General features: G+C 45.8%; 1 protein-coding gene across 1 annotated transcript in view; it reads right to left on the bottom strand.

Annotated features, from left to right (window-relative positions):
- Positions 1-18,515, bottom strand: part of ATP9A (ATPase phospholipid transporting 9A (putative)) — a 1,385,006-nt gene that overhangs the window by 932,718 nt on the left and 433,773 nt on the right. The window contains exon 6 of the mRNA XM_069651153.1: positions 4,917-4,968. Coding sequence (XP_069507254.1) covers positions 4,917-4,968 — 52 coding nt within the window. The remainder of the gene's footprint in view (positions 1-4,916; positions 4,969-18,515) is intronic.

The raw sequence follows: 18,515 nt of genomic DNA, 5'->3' as shown, positions 1-18,515 counted from the left end.
GATAATAACAGTCACCATCGTAGAGGATTGCTCTCATTTAAACCCCGTTCAATTGTATCTAGCCGGTGTATCCACCTAGCCTCAGCCAAATTCAGGCTGCGTTGCGAAATGTTTTGTCTGGGGAGTGCTTCCAAAATTCACCAATATAGGTCCTCGGGGGAGTGACCATATTCCATATAGTGAGATACTAGTGGTGCGTTAATGTTCTTACACCTGATACGTGATCTATGTTCTACTATACGTGTGTGGGTTGGTCTCGAAGTCTGGCCAACATACTTAAGGCCACATGGACACTGGATACAGTATATAGCGTTGGGGGTTTTGCAGTTAGTCATGCCATGGATATCCCATTTTCTGTCTATCACCTGAAATTCTTTGATTTTTTTGGTATATTTGCAGACAGAACAGCCTCCACAGGGGAAGTGTCCCACCAATGGGCGGAGATCCCAACCCGTGGTTCTGTTTCGGGAAACCTGTGATTTTGCATGAACGAACAGGTCCCTCAAATTTTTCTGTCTAGTCATGGCAAATAAAGGTATTGGTTCGTCACTCAGTTCCAATTCAGGAGGATTGGGCCAGCCCAGATACCCCGAGACCCTAGCCATAAGCCTCCTGTATGAAGACTCTGCATGAGCCCCAGGCCTACCAAATTCCACTTCCGGAGAAGTGTCCAACACACTGGCATCATGGAGGCTCTGCCTCAACTCCTCCAACTGACTGTCTCCAGAAAAAAGTGGAGCCTCATCAAGTTCGCCAGGGTCCTCAAACTCAGACGTTTCTTCCTCTTCATAAATGTCATCAAGTGGTAGTTGAAACCCAGGCCTGGTGACAGATGAGGGCCTGGAGTCCAAAACTGGCCTCACAGACTTCACCGTAGCCTTCCTAGGAGGATCCGCCACATCAAGGTACTCCAATAGCAAATTTCGGGCAAAAATCCCTGAAGGAGCTGAGAACGCTGAAGGCTTTGACGCCGAGAGCGCCGACAACCTCGACGTCGTGAGCGTCGAAGGCTTTGGCGACGATGTCGACACTGGTGCCATAGGCTGATAAGATGGCAAAGCGTCGACGTCCAAGTTGGACAGACACTGCGCCGACCGAGTCGATGCCGGCATCAAGTCCTCAGTAGGTTTCAGCGGTCTCGCTGGATATGAGGACCGAGACCTAGAAGCACGTCTCTTTCGACTCTCCGAAGCCTTGTCCGAATAGGACCTCGAAGGTTCCCTATGCGAGTCACATCGCGGACCCGAGCCCGAAGGCGTGCGAGCCAAAGTACGAGATCGATCCTGGCCGGATTCGTTAGAAGGCGCTACTGGACCTGTGACCTGCAATAGAAATATTGCACTAACATTTGCTCCTTAAAGGCAGCCCATTCCTCTGGAGTCGAGGACTTCATCGGGCAATGCCACTTTCCTCGCGGCTCTCCCCTCCGAGGAGGACGGGGAAGGTGACCAGTGACGGCGCTTCCGCAAATGTCGTGATGAAGAAGAAGAATGGCGGGAACCACTCCGGGACAGAGAACCCCGGGCCTCCACCCGACGCGGAGAGTCGCCCCTCGAGTCGTCGGTGGAAACCCCCTTGGACTTGGGCTTTTGGGACTTAGTAGGTTTAGAACCCCTAGCTACCTGGAGCATCTCCTTTCGCTGCCGCAAGGTCTTGGCAATCAGCGACTGGCATTTTGGACAGTTGTCAGCATCGTGCAACTCCCCAAACACCACAAACAAATGCGATGTGGGTCGGTGATCAACATTTTCAACTTGCAGTCCCGGCAGGTCTTGAAGCCAGACGGAGGTGTCGCAGGGGTTGAAGAAAAAGACATCTCAACGATGAACACACGAGGTGCGCCGAGTTTCACGAAGCAACACGTTCGCAGAAAAAACAGAACTGAGGCTACGGGTGCCGTGCGTCCTATTTAAAACATCCGGTGACATCGCCCTCAACGGAGGCCTTCGAGGGACATCGACCAGACGTCATTGACGCAGGACGCCCTCTGCTGAAAAAGTTTGCGAAGTGCACAGCTGTGGACATTACATGTCAAAGATGTGGAATACGTTGGAGGACACAATCCATTCGAATGAACCTTATACTTTGTATAAAAGTGACATACCTTTCATTCGCATAATGTTAAAGAGTGTAAACTGTTGAAGAGAAGGACATGCATTTCCCAAGCCAAGAGGCACCCCGTTCTAGCAGTGAAACCAATCTTTTGCAGAGGTAAAATGCAATCCAGCAATGTTAATAACAGTTAATTAGCTTAAACTGACAGTGTGCAAGTATTAACTCAAGCTAAGAGATTAGGACCAAGGCTTTTGGGTAACTGTTGGGCTGAAAGCTGGCAGACAAGTTAAGCTGGGGAAGGGGAATTGGCTGCTTGTAAAGACTATTATGAAGCAAGCTCAACCTATAATTCCCAAGACTTTATAAGCCAGAGAGAAGTGAGTCTTAAAGGCAAACCCAGGTTGTTATCGTGGCAAATAGACGAGAGGCAAATATCTCCTAAATATCTTCATTCTTGAGCTTTTCGCTTATCTGCCTCCAACTCCCTCAGGGTCAGTCGCTTCGCCAAGCAATGAGTAGGTGGTAGATCTCTTTCTTCGACTGGTGCCTCCCTCTGGAACAGCCTCCATGCCTCCCTAAAACTTGAGGAGAACCATCTCCAGTTCCGGAAGCACCTCAAAACCTTTCTCTTTGCTTCTGCGTTTTCTCCTCTCCTCTGCTGACCTCCTGGCTGTAACCTGACCTGCACTGGCTACCTGCACACCCTCTGATCTCGGACCCAGGTCCTTCTCCCGCTAGCGCCACACACCTGCACTGCCCACCTGGAAATCCCTGCACTTGGTGACTGTTTCTGTATCCCTACAGTCCCCCTACCAGCCCTTGACACCTGGCGTCCGCACTTACCATGCACTTGCCACTTGCTGGCCATTTACTTACTATTGTTATTATCTTTCCCATGTACAGCACTGTCCCTGCCCTCTTCCCACGCACTTGCGCGATCTGAATTTCACCTGGCCTAGTAGGATCGCTGTCCGTCGTCCCTTTGTTCCCCTCCCTTGCCTCGTCGCGCCTAGAAACACTTGTGTACAGGCGCGTTATAAATGCCATATCATATGATATTATATCATAAAGAGGCTACCCATTTGAAGAAAAGTATTCACAGGAAGGGTGCCTTACCTCTGAGGAGGTTGATGTGCTTTAAAAATCTATCTTGTCTCAAAGTAATTGAAGCTATGGGAGTAGTCCAAAGTATTGAAACTTAAGAGGTATATCTTCTTGTCAGTAGATGCTACATTGCAGTTGTCGAAACCAAAGTGAAGTACTGTGGAACAAAGGTGACTGTTCTCATGGTAACACAAGTAGAAATATAGTTGTTGAAGTAGAGCAACAGTATTCAGAAGTAATCCTGATAAACATACCATTTTGAATGTTGAAACTAGAATTCAAGGAATTCTAACTGTTAACCAAGAACTGTGTATCATTTTCAGCCTGGCTATTGTATTTTCTTTTGAACTGTGGCAAATCTTTCTGTGGAGTGACAAAGCATTGTGGCCAGGATTACCATTGGGGCTATTTAGCTAGAAGTGGAAATTCTCCTAATTAGGATATTTGTTATCAGTGGAACTTGTGTTGATGAACTTTTTCTTTGACTTTGAAACTTCTAGAACTGAGTTAAGACATAGTCTTTCTTTGATTGAACATTTGCTGAAGTGACTTTGAATCCTGGGGAAGGGAAATCTGCCAGGATATTAGAAGGTAATTTAGGAAATATGAACGTTGGTTATGTCATGTTGAACTGCCATATCTTTCCTTTATGCATTTGTTGTTTAGTGTCAGGGGCCAGTTATTCCTGTGTTATAGTGTATTCCCTTAGCTTTAGGTTAGAAGGGAATTCCTCAGCAGAGTATGGACAGTGAGGTACTTTGACATTTTCTTTTATAATAAAAATGGCATATTTTGAGAAATCCTCCGTTTGTTTGTCTCGCATTGCTGACCCTCACAATATGCTCTAAATGAGACACTAGTGCACATATATGATTAATTCCGTTATTGGTTTATTGACTGTCAAAAATGCATACTATACAGTGAGCTTGTGGAAATGCGTTTTCGTAGCCACATTCTCATCGTGTGGAACTAGGTGGCGGAAGTTCGAATCGTGCATTCCATTGCTGACTGGTTACTAATACACTGGAAAAACCACGCTCTCCATAGGTCACATGGCCCTTATGTGACACAGCTGAGAGCAACTGGAAAATAGATGAACCACCATATTAAGTCCTACTTTTCCCATCCCTTTTGTAGTGTATCTTCGCTTCAACGGCTTCTACAGTGTGTTATAATTGCCCAGATTAACGGTAGTCAATTTAAGCCGTTGGAAATGTTGATAAAACAATTATGAACATAATTTGTATACATCATTTTATACAATGGTAGGCCTTTTCGTATTAGTCAGAAGTCAACGGTCCCTCTTGAACTCTGAATGGGTGCAGCAGAACATGAAATGGTGTCTGAACAATGGCCAGTTTGTCGCATTTGCTTTTCTAAGCCAATTTCATTATTTTTCCGAGTGCAGGCAAGTTCAACAAAGCCAAGCTGATGAGTGTTAATATCATAATATGCTCTGTTTGTCTAACATGCCATGTAACACAAGCCACTGTGTAGTTTTACCAGCTGTGAGCCCCATCTGGCTTCAACTATCCCATTTTGAATGAGTGACTGAAAGCCATTAAGCCCTGGTAGAAACAATCCTCGTCACGAAAGAGTGCAATGAAAAGCGGTTTTAATTTCCATTCTTATATCTAAACTAAAAACATTTACTGGCTAAGTATAGTTTTTCCAAGGACTATTCTGTTCCTAATTAACACAGAAAGGTTAATGGTTATTTCAAATATTTATTTTTAAAAAGCGTCCCAGATGTTTACCGTTTCTTTCCGACGTCCTCAGGAAGATCATGTCAGCTGGCACACGTTGATTCTGTGGTAGGAAAAAAAGACGCCATTATTGAACATATCAATGTTTACCAGTCTACGTAGTTCACTGGGCTACACACAGCACACAGGCCAAGAAAATGGGACATTTCATGATTATAGGCTGATCTAGTGGGGTCGCACTTGTTATGTTATATAAACCCACGTCACACGACCCGCAGCCAGCTATTTGTTATCAAACAATACCAGCCTCGAGGGTTATGCACTTCCAGAAGGTTCAGACTGCAGGACCGGGATTACAATTTGGAAGTTTGAATGGCAGCTGCGAAAATTAAGCAACATCCCCTCAGGGGAATTTACGTGTGCTTTGATTCCAAAAATGAACATGATTTTTAAACAATTCACCAGAAAAACATGGTGCTTCCTAGGCACGCTTCGAGTTTCTTTTTCGCTTCCTATGAATACATCAAGAATGGGATTATGAGCATTTTAATGGCACATTGTGTGGACCGATAACACTTGCTGTGGAGGTTTTTACTGTCAGGGAAAGAGCAACAAGATTACACTCGGGGAGTTGTGTCTTGCACACACAGATCTAGCAAGTTTGTCCGCACTGACAGCCGAACTGACTTTGCGATAAATGCACACAAGTAATCCCTTGCCAGCAATTAGTGTTAGTGGGGGCAAGGGGGTGGTTCAGGGGGGAGAAACAGTGTGCGTGCGTATTTGTGTTCCCAAGTCCATACTTGAGTGATGTCATGTGCCTACAGCAGCGGAATTCAAACTTTTGTGTGCCAATATTGCTTCCGAGCTCCTGCTCCCCCCCACCGTCAGTAAACATACTGTGCAAGATCCCGCACAGATGCCATATCTGCTTATATGTTCTATTTGAAACAGTCACCATACTCCCTTTCTGAATATCCTTATGCCCACCCGTGGATATCCTTGGGCCCCAAAGGGGGGGCCAGCCCCACAGTTTGAAGATCACGAGCCCCCAGGGTACTGGAGATTCTGTGAGTTACAGTTCATCAGTGGAAGCAGAGTGAAGGGGCCAATGTTTTGATTGCCTCTCAGGGAACATGCCTATGCATTTTTAAGGTTGGTGCTGTGCTGGACAGGAGTTTCTGTGTTTTGATGAATGCTGACAGAAAACTTGCTATAATAACAACGTGGAACGGTAAATAAACAAGGGGAGGTGCTGCGGTGGTCGGGGTTTTGGGAAGTACATAGAAGTTAACTCTTCTATAAAGTGTGAAATGTAATCTTCCTGTTTGTGTTCCTCTTTCCATTCTGAAGGCATGTGTATTGCTCCCTTCAGTGATGGTCTCATGACTTACTCCAGCCTATTCTGCAGGTCAGGATGTGTGTGCGACTCCGACCACTTCACAGGTCTACTCACTGGACTAAAAGCTTTCTTCAGCCGGTCCCTTCCAGTCTAAAATGGGTGTCGGGGTCAACAGCCTCAAGGATTTCTCCAAAACCAAAAGGCTGGAAGGTTTACAATTAATCTCAACGACGGGCACAGGTCTGGGCAACCCTCCAGAACACTGTTTTTCAGACTGCCAAGCCACTACATAAGGGGAAAGACCCTATGCCAATCAGGCTTTGTCCCACCCCAAAAGGGTTAGTCAAGCCAGAACTACTGGGCCACATCCTTTTTTGCCCAAGACCACAAGCATCCCTAGACATATTGCCTCATTGGGCATCATCAGTTAGGTCTAGCTTGTGTCCCTAGGTCCACCAGGCTTCAGACCCACTTCTGGGCATAGCCATCCCACTCGGGGTGAGTGGATTTCTCCAGTCTGTTCTTTCTTTTAGGATGCATGTCTCAGCTTATTCTCCAGTTCAGAATGGGTCTGAGTTTCAGCCCTCTCAGGGCTTGCCTTCAACCTCTTCTCTAGCTCACAATGGAAGAGTCCCTCAGTCGTTTTAAGGCTTCTTCCAGTCTCTACACAATTTCAGGGCATGTTTGTGCAGGGGTGGCAGTGTGCACTGTGTGCCGCAACCCTTTCAGGACTAGAGATGCCGCAAGGTAAACAAAGGACTGCAGGGGCGTAAGAAAGTCCACATCGTAAAAAGCATTTTTCTTTCTATCATCTGTAATTATTTTATTGTTGTATGGGAAAGGATCCAGAGCCAACAATTTACGAACAATTGTCTGGGTACTAAGCAAGCTGCCACCTAGCATTCTACCGCTCTTTCAAAGCGTCATCTTGTTTCTCATTGACATTATGTAACATTTTGTGACCTCATGCCCTGAAGCAACTTAAGCATGACTGGTATACGCCCCCAGACAAATAACCTCCTCCCCTTCAACACCATACTCGCCTGTTCGCCTTTTCATTTCAAGAAGGAACTCGCAGCCCTCCCCGTGAAGGAATGGCTCCTCCCTAACACCTAGGTCAATGCACCCTTAGGCACCCGCCTAACCTGAGATTGTGTGGTGCTCCCTCGTACATCCCCTGCTGCCTAATTACTCGCCCTCCCCCATGGTTAGCTCCCCCCTCAATTGTACATCTGCTTTCCTCATGGTTTCCTTTTCCCCCTTTGACTTATAAAGTGACCCATTCCTGCCCAAAGCTAAGTCCACGCTCATTAAATTCCATTATAATAACAATAACCAAAGCTCCCCACAGAGTTAGACTCACACAGTTCACCACAGCCCCATACATAGCTTCCTTCTACAGTCTTTTTCTAAAATCATGGGTATCTTAATCAAGTCTCTTAATGCTGTAATGACTCTGTTTGTGTGTACAATATTAAGCATATGTTTGGACTATGGGCTACCGGAAACTTAGGTGCAGCAACACACTACCAAATGACACTCAGGCCACAACCATTGCTCTGTAGTGCTTTATAAATAATATAAGTAATCTGTGCGGAAGATGGTGCTCTATTCCTCAGTAATGCCACAGGGCTACTAGTGCGGCAGAAGAGTGCTTGATGCAAATGTTTGAGATACCAGGCCAGACTGCTGTCTGAATAGCAGGTGTTGATCTCTGAACAAGTTTTTGCTTGCAGCAGGAATCTTGGTGAAGTGCATTCAGCAGGCCTCATGGGACATTCAAAATAGAGTGGGCAACTTGATTTTGACCTTCACTTCACATTCTTGTAATCCTCCTCCTTGGATTTGAGAGTCTTCCTTCCAAAGCCCATTGCTTGGTGCATATCATGGAAATAGCCAATGTATGAATTGCTGAAAAACACTTTTGCTGCTCGTAAAGCCTCGTTTACCATACGAGTCATAATGCCAGATTCTTCTAAAAGCTCTCCTGACCATCTTGAAAACAATACAGTTGTTCCCTTGGCCAGGCTCGGGTGGATTCTCTTTCTTGATCAATGTTTTCAAGAAAGTTGGTGCCTGGGTTTTAAGCAAGTGGTCTTGTTGGCACCTTTGCGACACTATTGTTGGCTTTGCTGAGCATTGCCCGGTTAGAAAAAGAGGGTTCCGAAGAAGAGGGTGTGGTTGCAGTCATTGGTGGGAAAGTGGGAGGGGCAGATGAGAAACCTCTGGTGTTGATGGGTGCAGGTCGGAAGTAACCGGTTCCTGTGTACCAGTATGCTTTCTAGGAGTTTGGCAGAGAAACTTGGGAGTATGTCATCCATAGGGTAGCACCCAAGATCTGATGAACTACCGTGCTTTTAGTCTGGTAAATCACTGATGTGAGTGAGTGTGATTGGGGTAAGGAGGAGGAATTAGTAATGGTTCAGATTAGTGTTGATGTGCTAATGGCTAGGCCCGTGGCAGCCGTCTGTAGGAGGTTTGTTTGTGTAGTTTAAGGTAATGTGCAGGGGGATCTTATCGATGAGTCGTATAGTCAGGGAAGTGGGCAATAAGCCTTACAAGGCCAAACAACCCTCAAACCTGCACTCTTATCCCTGGGCATTTGGAGACAGGTCCCGTTTATCTAGCTTGCATTGCCACATGCTAATCCCCACTCTCGCTCTGTGTGTCAGTCTCAAATAGATGCATTGTATCTGATGAGGAACAAAAACCAGCTTCTTCGAGTTGGCAGAGAAGAGAAAGGGACAGCCTGGAAGGTCCAGAAATTATCATAAGCTACCTGCTTATGGTTACGGGAGGCAAGAATGTTTGGTTCAGAGGAAGGGCTGCTTAAAATTTGAGGGCCGCAGTCACCCATTTCACTTTCCTTAATATGTTGGTTGCTAGGCTGAGAGATGCCTCAAACATTGTGCTGGTAACTGGAGTACTTGATGAACTAGTGCGCCACATCCATGGTAGAACAATTCCTCCAGATGATACCATGTAGTAGCTACCACAGATGAGGCACACTACTTTACCAGGTACTCCTATTACCTGTACAAAGTGTGTGGTGATGTAAAGTGTATTAATTAGCAGACATGGCCCTGAGGATGGACTGTTCTAGTCTAAAGCATCAGCTTTGGGTTCTGCACCTGTGCATTTTTTAAAGAAGGCAGATGGAATGGCAATAAAAGGCTATTAGCAAAGCAATTATATTTGACATTTCTTATGTGCTTAAAGAGATATATTGTATTAATAAGCACATGTTTTAACTAAACCAATAATGCAGTAGCGATTGCTACAAAGGGAGTCACCAATTAGGATCAATTAGATTCACCAGTCTGCTTGGAAAGATTATAATGCTCATTAGATGTTTAAAAAATACATTATCTGCAGAGTGCAGGAATAAAAGAAATTCTCCCATCCCCAAATGACCGCCCCATAGCTTGTTCCTGAAATCACCCTAGCCCCGTTTTCATTCAAATGGTCTCCATGGACCGTACATGGTAATGGTTAAAGAATGTAGTAATAATACACATTACTTGTCTGGTCTGGTATTCATCTTTAATTATATGTGCACACGGACCCTTATTCCGAGATAATCCTTCACCTGTGGGAACAGATTACTGTCTACCATACAGGTGTAAGATTTCTTGGAATAAGAGTATATCGTCAGGAAGGGCAATTTAGTAACATTTATCTTGGTCAGTTGACTGCGTATGGGCTGCATGGGTGTTTCATAATAGTTGGAATACTAGGTATTCAGGCTAATATCATTGACATGGCAACAACAATGATGGCATTTGCTTCTCGGCAACCAAGATAATGTCATATGTCACATCCCTCCATCAGGTTATGGAGAGAGCTTGTATAAAGGTTGTAAAATAGGTTTGCAAGTACACAATCCTGATTAACCACTTTGTTTTACTGCAGTAGGCCTTTGGCAGGCATTCCCTTTGTTGAACCTAACCATGGCACTGAAATTCTATTGAAAACGGATAAAAAAATAGTGCACTGGTAAAAAAAGACTCGATGGTTGCTAAACCATACCGGCCTACCTGGGATTCCGTAAACATATAACTTTAATATGTCTATTTCGATTATCCGATTCTAAATGAACTTTCCATTGAGTCAAGCGGTTGAGTCAAAAAGTTATATGGGCTTAACTGAGGTGAGAATGAAACGTTCTCCCTTTTGAAGATGGAGATAATCGCAGCTCTCTGCCCGCTTCACGGCACCAGTACCAGAACATTAGCCAGGATTAGGGGGTCCACAGCACTTTGCATTCTTCTCCTTTTTGCAGTCCACACATGATTGTGAGATGACGGTCACTGCCAACCATGTCTCAGCCAGGCTAGGATCTTTCGGCTGGTTCCTTCAGTGGATGTGGGCTCAACCCCACCTTGGTACACCAAAGAAAATAATAGAAGGGCTTAACTACAAATTGTTCTTCATTCATTAGGGTGCACAAGGCAAAACATGCACCACCAAACCATTCTTGTTCTATGCCCTCGTTCAGATAGGCAGGTTTGCCGGCTATTTTCCACTAAATGGGTAGTAAAGATAAAGGGGGTTTGGATACATAACCATTTTGCTTGCCTGTTAGACCATGTTCAGGGCCTTTTTTTAAAAAAAATCAAGAACAGCAGCTTTGATAAGTTTGACAAATCCTTGTTTGCCTAGAGCCATTAGAGCATCACTAGTCATTGTGAATTAGATCTACCTCTACATTTGATGTTTGAGGTTAGTGTCCCAGAAGAGAGGGAGCTAAAAGAATAAAACGATGAGTTTGTTTCAGTGTATTAATAAGAGATTTACCACCTATGTTAAAATAAAGACAAAGTAACAAGCAGGTACAATCAAAATATTTCTAAAGGAACTACAACCTTTTAGGTAAACAGCCTAATAAAAGGTCCAGGAACATCTGTGACCGTAGCAAGCCTTTCCAGCCTTCTCAAACAAACGTTACAGCACTTAAATATTTAACAAAATTGAGAAGAAATGTCTAAGCACTGCTGCTTCCACCTGTAAAAGAAAGTACGTTTTGCGTGATGAAGTAAAAATGGCCCCCTCTCAAGATATTGAAAGAGAAATTTAACCATCAAAAGGTTATCTGGTATTCACAGTGAAAACTAAGGTTAGAAACATCTGAGTGGCAGTCGCCTGGGAGATTTCTGTTCTTAGACAATCATGGGCCAAGTGGATGCATGTCTGTATTGGATGACTGTGAGGAATTGCCATCTGGCAAGAGTGTAAACGCCCTGGCTATTTTTTATTCTGTATTAACAAAATGATGCAGGTAGTTCCAACTCAAAAAGGGTGGAATGCTAATCGGGGCCCCTTTCGTACGCTCCAGGCCAAAAGCATAACATACACCTGTGCCCTGTTGCATCAGTCTCCTGACCAGCAGGGCCTGCTCTCCAGTGGCACATAAGCCCTTTTTATAGCTGCTTTGACAGTCATCTCACTTAAGCACAGAGGCTGTCCTTAAATTCTGCACCTCTGTTCTAAAATCACCTAATTATGAATGTTACTATCCTGGTGGCAGATTAATCTATAAATCTAATCCACATCTGTGTTAGGATATGGTATTTGTCATAATTATTAAAGCCACATCAAATTGGTATCATACATGTGTCAACACTGCGAGCCCAGCCTAGCTGAGGACAGGTTGTGTGTATTGCCTCTACACTGGTTGTCTCAGCTGCACCCAGCAATGCGGTAGCCATGGGACCTGCCTCTCTTTGATCCTTTGGAGGTAGGGTAAGGCCTCTCACCAGCAAGACAGCCACTCAGCAGGAGCGTTTGTGGGAAACAGAATTCAAAGGGCACACCCTACTCAACAAGACTAGCCTCAGACCAGGGTGTTGCATATCTAAGGGCCTTTGATGACATGGGCAAGAGAAGGGGGTGAGGTTAGTGTAGACAGACGGAGCTCAAAACAGTTGGGGAAGGGTTCCACCATCTTGTTTCCAACTGTATTTTCCTTCCTGTCCCCTTGACTTCCAATAGCACAAGCACTTTGGGTATGATGGAAATTGGCAAAGAGCATTTGTCTCAAGATCAGGGACTGAAGTCCTTAAAGTAGGCTTGCTTTAGTCCGATCACTTGTGGACATTTGCCTATAAAAGAGGAGACCTTGCATTACCTCCTTTGATTCATCTTTGGACTTCAAGACTTCCAGAATAATTTGTTTAGGCCCTGCTGTAGAGCAGTTTTTCCAGAGTCCTCCAGTTGTGAGGTGAAGGCAAGTAATCCAAGGCAGAGGCAAGCTCTGCTCCATAAGCATCTCCAGGGCACATTGGGGGCGGCCTGCTACTGTAGCAAGATCTGCCTCTTTGCCAGCTACACTTACACACAGGACCTCACTTGAGGTGAAGGACACCCATAGCAGTTTGCCAACCTACCCCCTTGTTTGGGAGAAAGAGAACACAGACTTCTCTTGTGCCCGAGTCCCTGGACTGGGACTATCAGCATCTGGAGGGGCAGATCAGCAAGGATCCCTGTGTTTTGCCTTTGAGTGATTCCAAGTCGTTCAACCCCTTTCCAATCAACAGGACTCTCCAGAGCTGCAACAGGACTATCTTCAAATGGCTGTGCTGCATGTTTGACCAAGTTGACCACCGCACCCATCTGCATCTTCTTCACCAGTCTAGTTGACCCAACCCTGATGGCCTCATCGAATAGAAACCCCCGGACGCTGTATCAAACTGTCACATATAAAACTGCACATCGTCACCAACATTCGCTGAACCATCCGTGACCACTGAACCAATCCCGCAGGCCCTCACAATTAATTTGATGGTGTGAGCTACTACATCAATTTGAGAAGTAGGAAATGCGAGCGCAACAACATTTCTCAGGTTCTAGGAGTTGTTGGTATTATTAAGGTGTTCCTTGATTTATTTGCAAATGCGATTTTATTTGTAATGTGTAGATGTATTTGTGAAGTCAAAGATTTTTTGGCCGATAAGTGGTAGAAGTGTAACTAGAATGTCTAATGTTATTCAGAAATTAATATACATAGCGAATTAAGGAAATTAGTGTTTGCGTGTGAGAAATAGTGAGATAAATGCAGGTAGGTCAATTTTGTTTTTGTAGTTTGTAGACGAGCGGCCGAGGATTGTTCGACATTGTTGTGACTTCCCCTACATAAAGATGGAGACCACCTTTGTCTTGATTAAACTTTTAATTTTGATATAAATACATTTGAGTTTTTGAGAACACTGCCCATTTATTGCCCAGAATAGCGGGGTGGGACTGTATATCGGGGAGGGCATTATATTGGTGATGGCCACCTAATGTATAAATAAATATTAATCAAAATGTATCTTACAGAATTGGGGTTCTTTGTCCTGGAGGTTCGGTTGATGATATGGCCGATGTCCATGCACTGAGAAACGCAAAATGTGCACAAGGTCGCAAATGCATGCAAAGTTGCATCAGTACATGGACATATATATGTCCTGTTGTATAGCAACATACTATACAGGTAGTGATTGTTAATTGACATTTGAGGAATTTTAGTTTGTAAAATAGTGGAATTTTTAGTGAAATTTTGATAGAATGTTTATTTGGTTATGAGATTTGATTGTCGCATAGACAGAGTCATACTTGTAATTAGATATACAATTTAGCCGTGACATCACAGGACATATGGGCAGATTTTGACACGACTCTTGACCATGCATTACCAAGGTATTGTCTGCATGGGCAATGGCTGATGCCAGATATTTACAGATGGATACATAACATGAGAGAAATGGTGCATCATGTAGGAGCAGACATTTGGCTGCCAGAAAGCCTGCTAAATGATGCATTACAAAAACGATACCTAACCACTAGATTTGAAGAAAAACAAAAAAGATTGCAAACTTTTCTGCCCATCTCTTTTTCCACCTTCAGATGGATGGGAACAGGTTGGCTGAAAATGTACATGATTTTGGCAGGGGGCACTGCTGCGCGTGTAGCTGGATGCAGCCTTGCATGTAAGCTCCAGTGGTATGCCCGGGTCTGGGGAGTAATTCTTGCTGAAAACCACCCGGTTTCTGTTTAAATCGCGCAGGAAGGTGCATGAAGGTGCCGTGCACTTCAATTTTAAAAATCGCGAAGATTGGCCTGGTGAAACCAAAGTTATGACAGTACCTGGGCACGCGGCAAAGCGGCCTCCTGAGCGAGAACTCCGTGCCCTCAAAGGCCCCTCCTGCTGGAGACCTGCATGGGCATCCGGGAAGAGTTTGTGAGATCCAGACTGGAGCCTTACAACCAGCACTAGGATGACACACTTGCTCAGTCCGGGTGCGGCAACCTTCTCGGCGGCTGGAGCCGAGCGTAGAGTGTAAAGAGACCATCCTGATCTACCGTACGGCAGAAACAACCACAGAGTGAGGCTGTGACGCAGGACAATAAGGAGACACTCTGGGCCCCTCGACGCCTCAACCACGCTCAATGAGACAGGGGCCGTCCGACCCATTATCCGAGGACCCTGTAGACACAGGACAAGAGGAGGCGAAGCATCTTTCGCCTGTCCCCCCTCGAAGAAACACAGCATCGGCAGTACCAGTAAGGCACTGAGGAAACAGTAAACCGGGACAGGGGGAGAAACACACCGTGCCCACGTGTGTGGATGTAAACGGAGTGCCACCTACTCTTCCTCCCAGGCGGCTGGACAGCAGAGAACCCCCGACTCCATAAACAAGGCAAATGCCTTGACCCAATATTACCCGAGCTGGGCAATAGCGGCATACCGCGTATACAGCACCCAGCATGAGTGTGGGCCTTGTTATATGAGGTCGCAAGAGCAACCACACAAAGTATTGGACATATCCATGCCCATGCGTTGTGGTGAGGCATAACACGTGCCGAAGTGGACACAACTGGTAACGCCACCTTGCCCCTCCAGTCCCCGGCAGATAATCGCTCACAGGCATAAACACTGAATCACCCGCTGCAGAACCCTTGTTACGTGGGACACCTCACGCAGAGCACTGGTACGCTATCTGAGGGTGCAAATTGAACGGGTGCGCATCGTGATGAACGCTCAATAACTTGTTGCAACCACGACGCACGCGACTGCGCATTAGATATGTTTTGCGGTCAAGACACAAGGAAACAGCATCGGGAACCACCCACCATATCAAGGCGAGCATAGCAGACTGGGAACCAGCAGGGATGAATACTTGGCGGCCCTACACACAACTGCAGGATTGCCCAGCTCAGAAGAACACTGGAATCCATTTGAGAGTGCTACAGAACCCTTGTAAAGGGGGACACCTCGCGATGAGCTATGGTAACCTTTTGGACGGTGCAAATTGAACGGGTGTGCATCGTGATGAACGTTCCATAACCTGTCGCGACACGCGCGTCTGTGCCTTAGTTACGTTTTGAGGGCAAGACACAAGGAAGCACTGCATCAAGAACCACCCAACATATCAGGGTGAGCAGAGCAGACTGGGAACCAGCAGGGATGAATACTTGGTGGCCCGGCACACAAAGGTGCAGAGGTAACTGGAGGATTGCCCAGCTCACAAGAACACTGGCACGTGTAAATCCACACGCACCACTCCTGCCCAGACCCCCTGCTAACACTGTAGAGACACACCAGTCAAAGAATCCTACAAGAAATCCATGACGCTGAGCAATAGCGCCAATAGAGGGCAAACGCCCTCAAAGCTCAGCATAATGCCCAAAGGTGCTTCCGCCAAGAAGAGTGGGGCGATGGATAAGTTCACTAAACCGAACTCCAAGGCGAATACCATGGGAGATAGTGGCTCGGGATGCTTAGAGCCACCCCCATCGTCGACATCAGCTGTCATGGATCTACAGATCGTCTTTACATCAATGCAACAAGGCTTCGCCTCAATCAACGACAAGCTCAATGGCATTAATATTAATGTCACAACAATCCGTAACCAGCTGGAGAAAGCCACGCACCGTATTACGGAGGCAGGGATGAGGATCAGCACTCCAGAAGATGCACTAGAGGCGCTACAGACCACAGTGACTAACATGGCCAAAGATTTGGGCATGGTCAAACTGAAGTGAGAGGACTTGGAGGCGAGGTCACGCCGCAACAACATACTCATAGTAGGGGTACCCGAGCATGCACTAAGAGGCCCCATCGAACTAGCAGTCGAAGGATTGTTAGAGGAACTTTTGGGAGATCCAGGATGGTCTGGATGTTTGTGGGCGAGCGCGCACATAGAGCACTGGCCGCACGACCAAAGCCAGGCGCCTATCCAAGGCCGATAATAGCAAAGCTTATGAACTACAGGGACAGAGACCTGGTGTTAAAGGCTGCTAGAGACAAGCAAGAACTGAAGTTAGGATCTAGCGTGATCCGCATATTCCCTAACTACACCTTGGCAGTTCAGCAAGAAAGACGAACATTCACAGGAGTAAAGAAGATGCTGAGAGAACATATGATACCCTATGCAATGCTGTACTCGGCCAGGTTGCGTAGGCAATACAAAAATAAAACCTATTTTTTCACATTCCCGGAAGAAGCAGTTACCTCCGTTGAAACAAACATTCCACTGCCTGACAAGCAATCACTACGGGACGACGATGGGAACGCGTAGCAGACCCCTGGATGGCAGAGCAGGCTACTCTAAACTGAACTAGAGACTCTATCCGGGCCATTAAGCATGAGATGTTCATCGGACACTGCTGCCAATTAGTCCAAAATCCCATCTCGTCCTGCTAATGCCTCGCATATCGGCATACTCCACCATGTGTACTGGTAACGTTACTAAATGATTGGAAACTGTAAGTGATAAGATACTGACGTCAGCACCTGGACCCTGGCCTCCACTGTAGCGGTCCCCCCATGCAAGTGCATGATTTTGTATATTGGGATAGGGAGGGGGCAGTGGGGTGAGTAAGGGGTAATGCATAGTTGAAGTTCGGGGAACTATGAGGGAGAGAGGGGAGAAAGAGTGTGTTGGGGAGTTAAAGTTAAAATAATACACAGACAGATAGCAATATGTTATTGCAATGATGGAAGCAGATACTGGAGAGTGGAAGCGAAGCGAGTAAGTATTAGTCGAGATGGCTGATAAGGGGTTAGCAGAGATAAAACAATTGAGCTGGAACGTTAGGGGTCTTGGAATGCCTGTGAAGACGAGGAAAGTAATGGTGTATATCAACATACTAGGAGCACGGATACTTTATCTGCAGGAAACACATTTACTGGAGTATCAAGCATGTAAAATCGCTCCAGGTTGGGGAGAACACCGATTCTATACATCCTACTCCACTAGTGCCTGGGGCGTTATGATACTGGTACATATACTGCTACCATTTATCCATTTTGCGACAGAAAGTGACCCAGTTGGCAGATACGCGGTTGTACATGGCAAATTAGGCAGCGCCGAAGTACTAATGATCAATATATACGGTCCTAATATTGAAGACCCAGAGTATTAAGCCGAGGTTTTACAGAAATGCGCTACATACTCAACTGCCCAAATCATTTGTGCAGGGGACTTTAACACCATATTAGATGTGGACCTAGACAGAACATCAATCACCCCTAGGTCCATGACTGGAGCAGCTCACACTATACGTACGCATGTTACAGATTTGGGGCTGAAGGACGCCTGGCGATCACAACATGGGTCACAAAGGGCATACACCTGCTCATCGGTTCACAATATGCATTCCAGGATAGATCTATGGCTAGTATCCCAGAGGAAATTAACAAGGGGGGTCCTGGGAGTCCCTCTGCCAGACATTAGTCCTGGTTACGAGAGACTTATCCAGAGTCTTTAGCTCACTATCTTTCACAGAGAAGAAATATCCCAAACATATCAGTCTTTGTCCTGTCCTGGGGCAGTCCAGCACCAAAATGCTAAGCAATTCTCCTCTGAACAAGAGTACCAACAGCATCCCCAGACACGGGAACCCCCCCTTGTCAATTTGCATATTTAAGTAACTTTGGGTCTCACCCTAAGTTAGTAGGGGAATCCAGATGTGGACCCCTTGCTCACTATTCTTAGAGAGGCAGAGCTCCTCCCTAGTGATGAGGTCCAACCAGACCGAAACACGTGTCTAGGGATGCTGTTGGTACTCTTGTTCAGAGGGGAATTGCATAGCATTTCGGTGCTGAACTGCGCCAGGGCAGGACAAAGACTGATATGTTTGGGATATTTCTTCTCTGTGAAAGATAGTGAGCTAAAGACTCTGCGTAAGTCTCTCGTAACCAGGACTAATGTCTGGCAAAGAGACTCCCAGGACCCCCCATTGTCAATTTGCATATTTAAGTAACTTTGGGTCTCACCCTAAGTTACTAGGGGAATCCAGACGTGGACCCCTTGCTCACTATTCTT

Source organism: Ambystoma mexicanum, chromosome 3p, assembly GCF_040938575.1.
Source record: "Ambystoma mexicanum isolate Mex_15411 chromosome 3p, UKY_AmexF1_1, whole genome shotgun sequence".
NCBI classification, from domain to species: Eukaryota; Metazoa; Chordata; class Amphibia; order Caudata; family Ambystomatidae; genus Ambystoma; species Ambystoma mexicanum.
The sequence above is the reverse complement of the archived record's forward strand: the minus strand, read 5'-3'. Positions and strand labels throughout refer to the sequence as shown.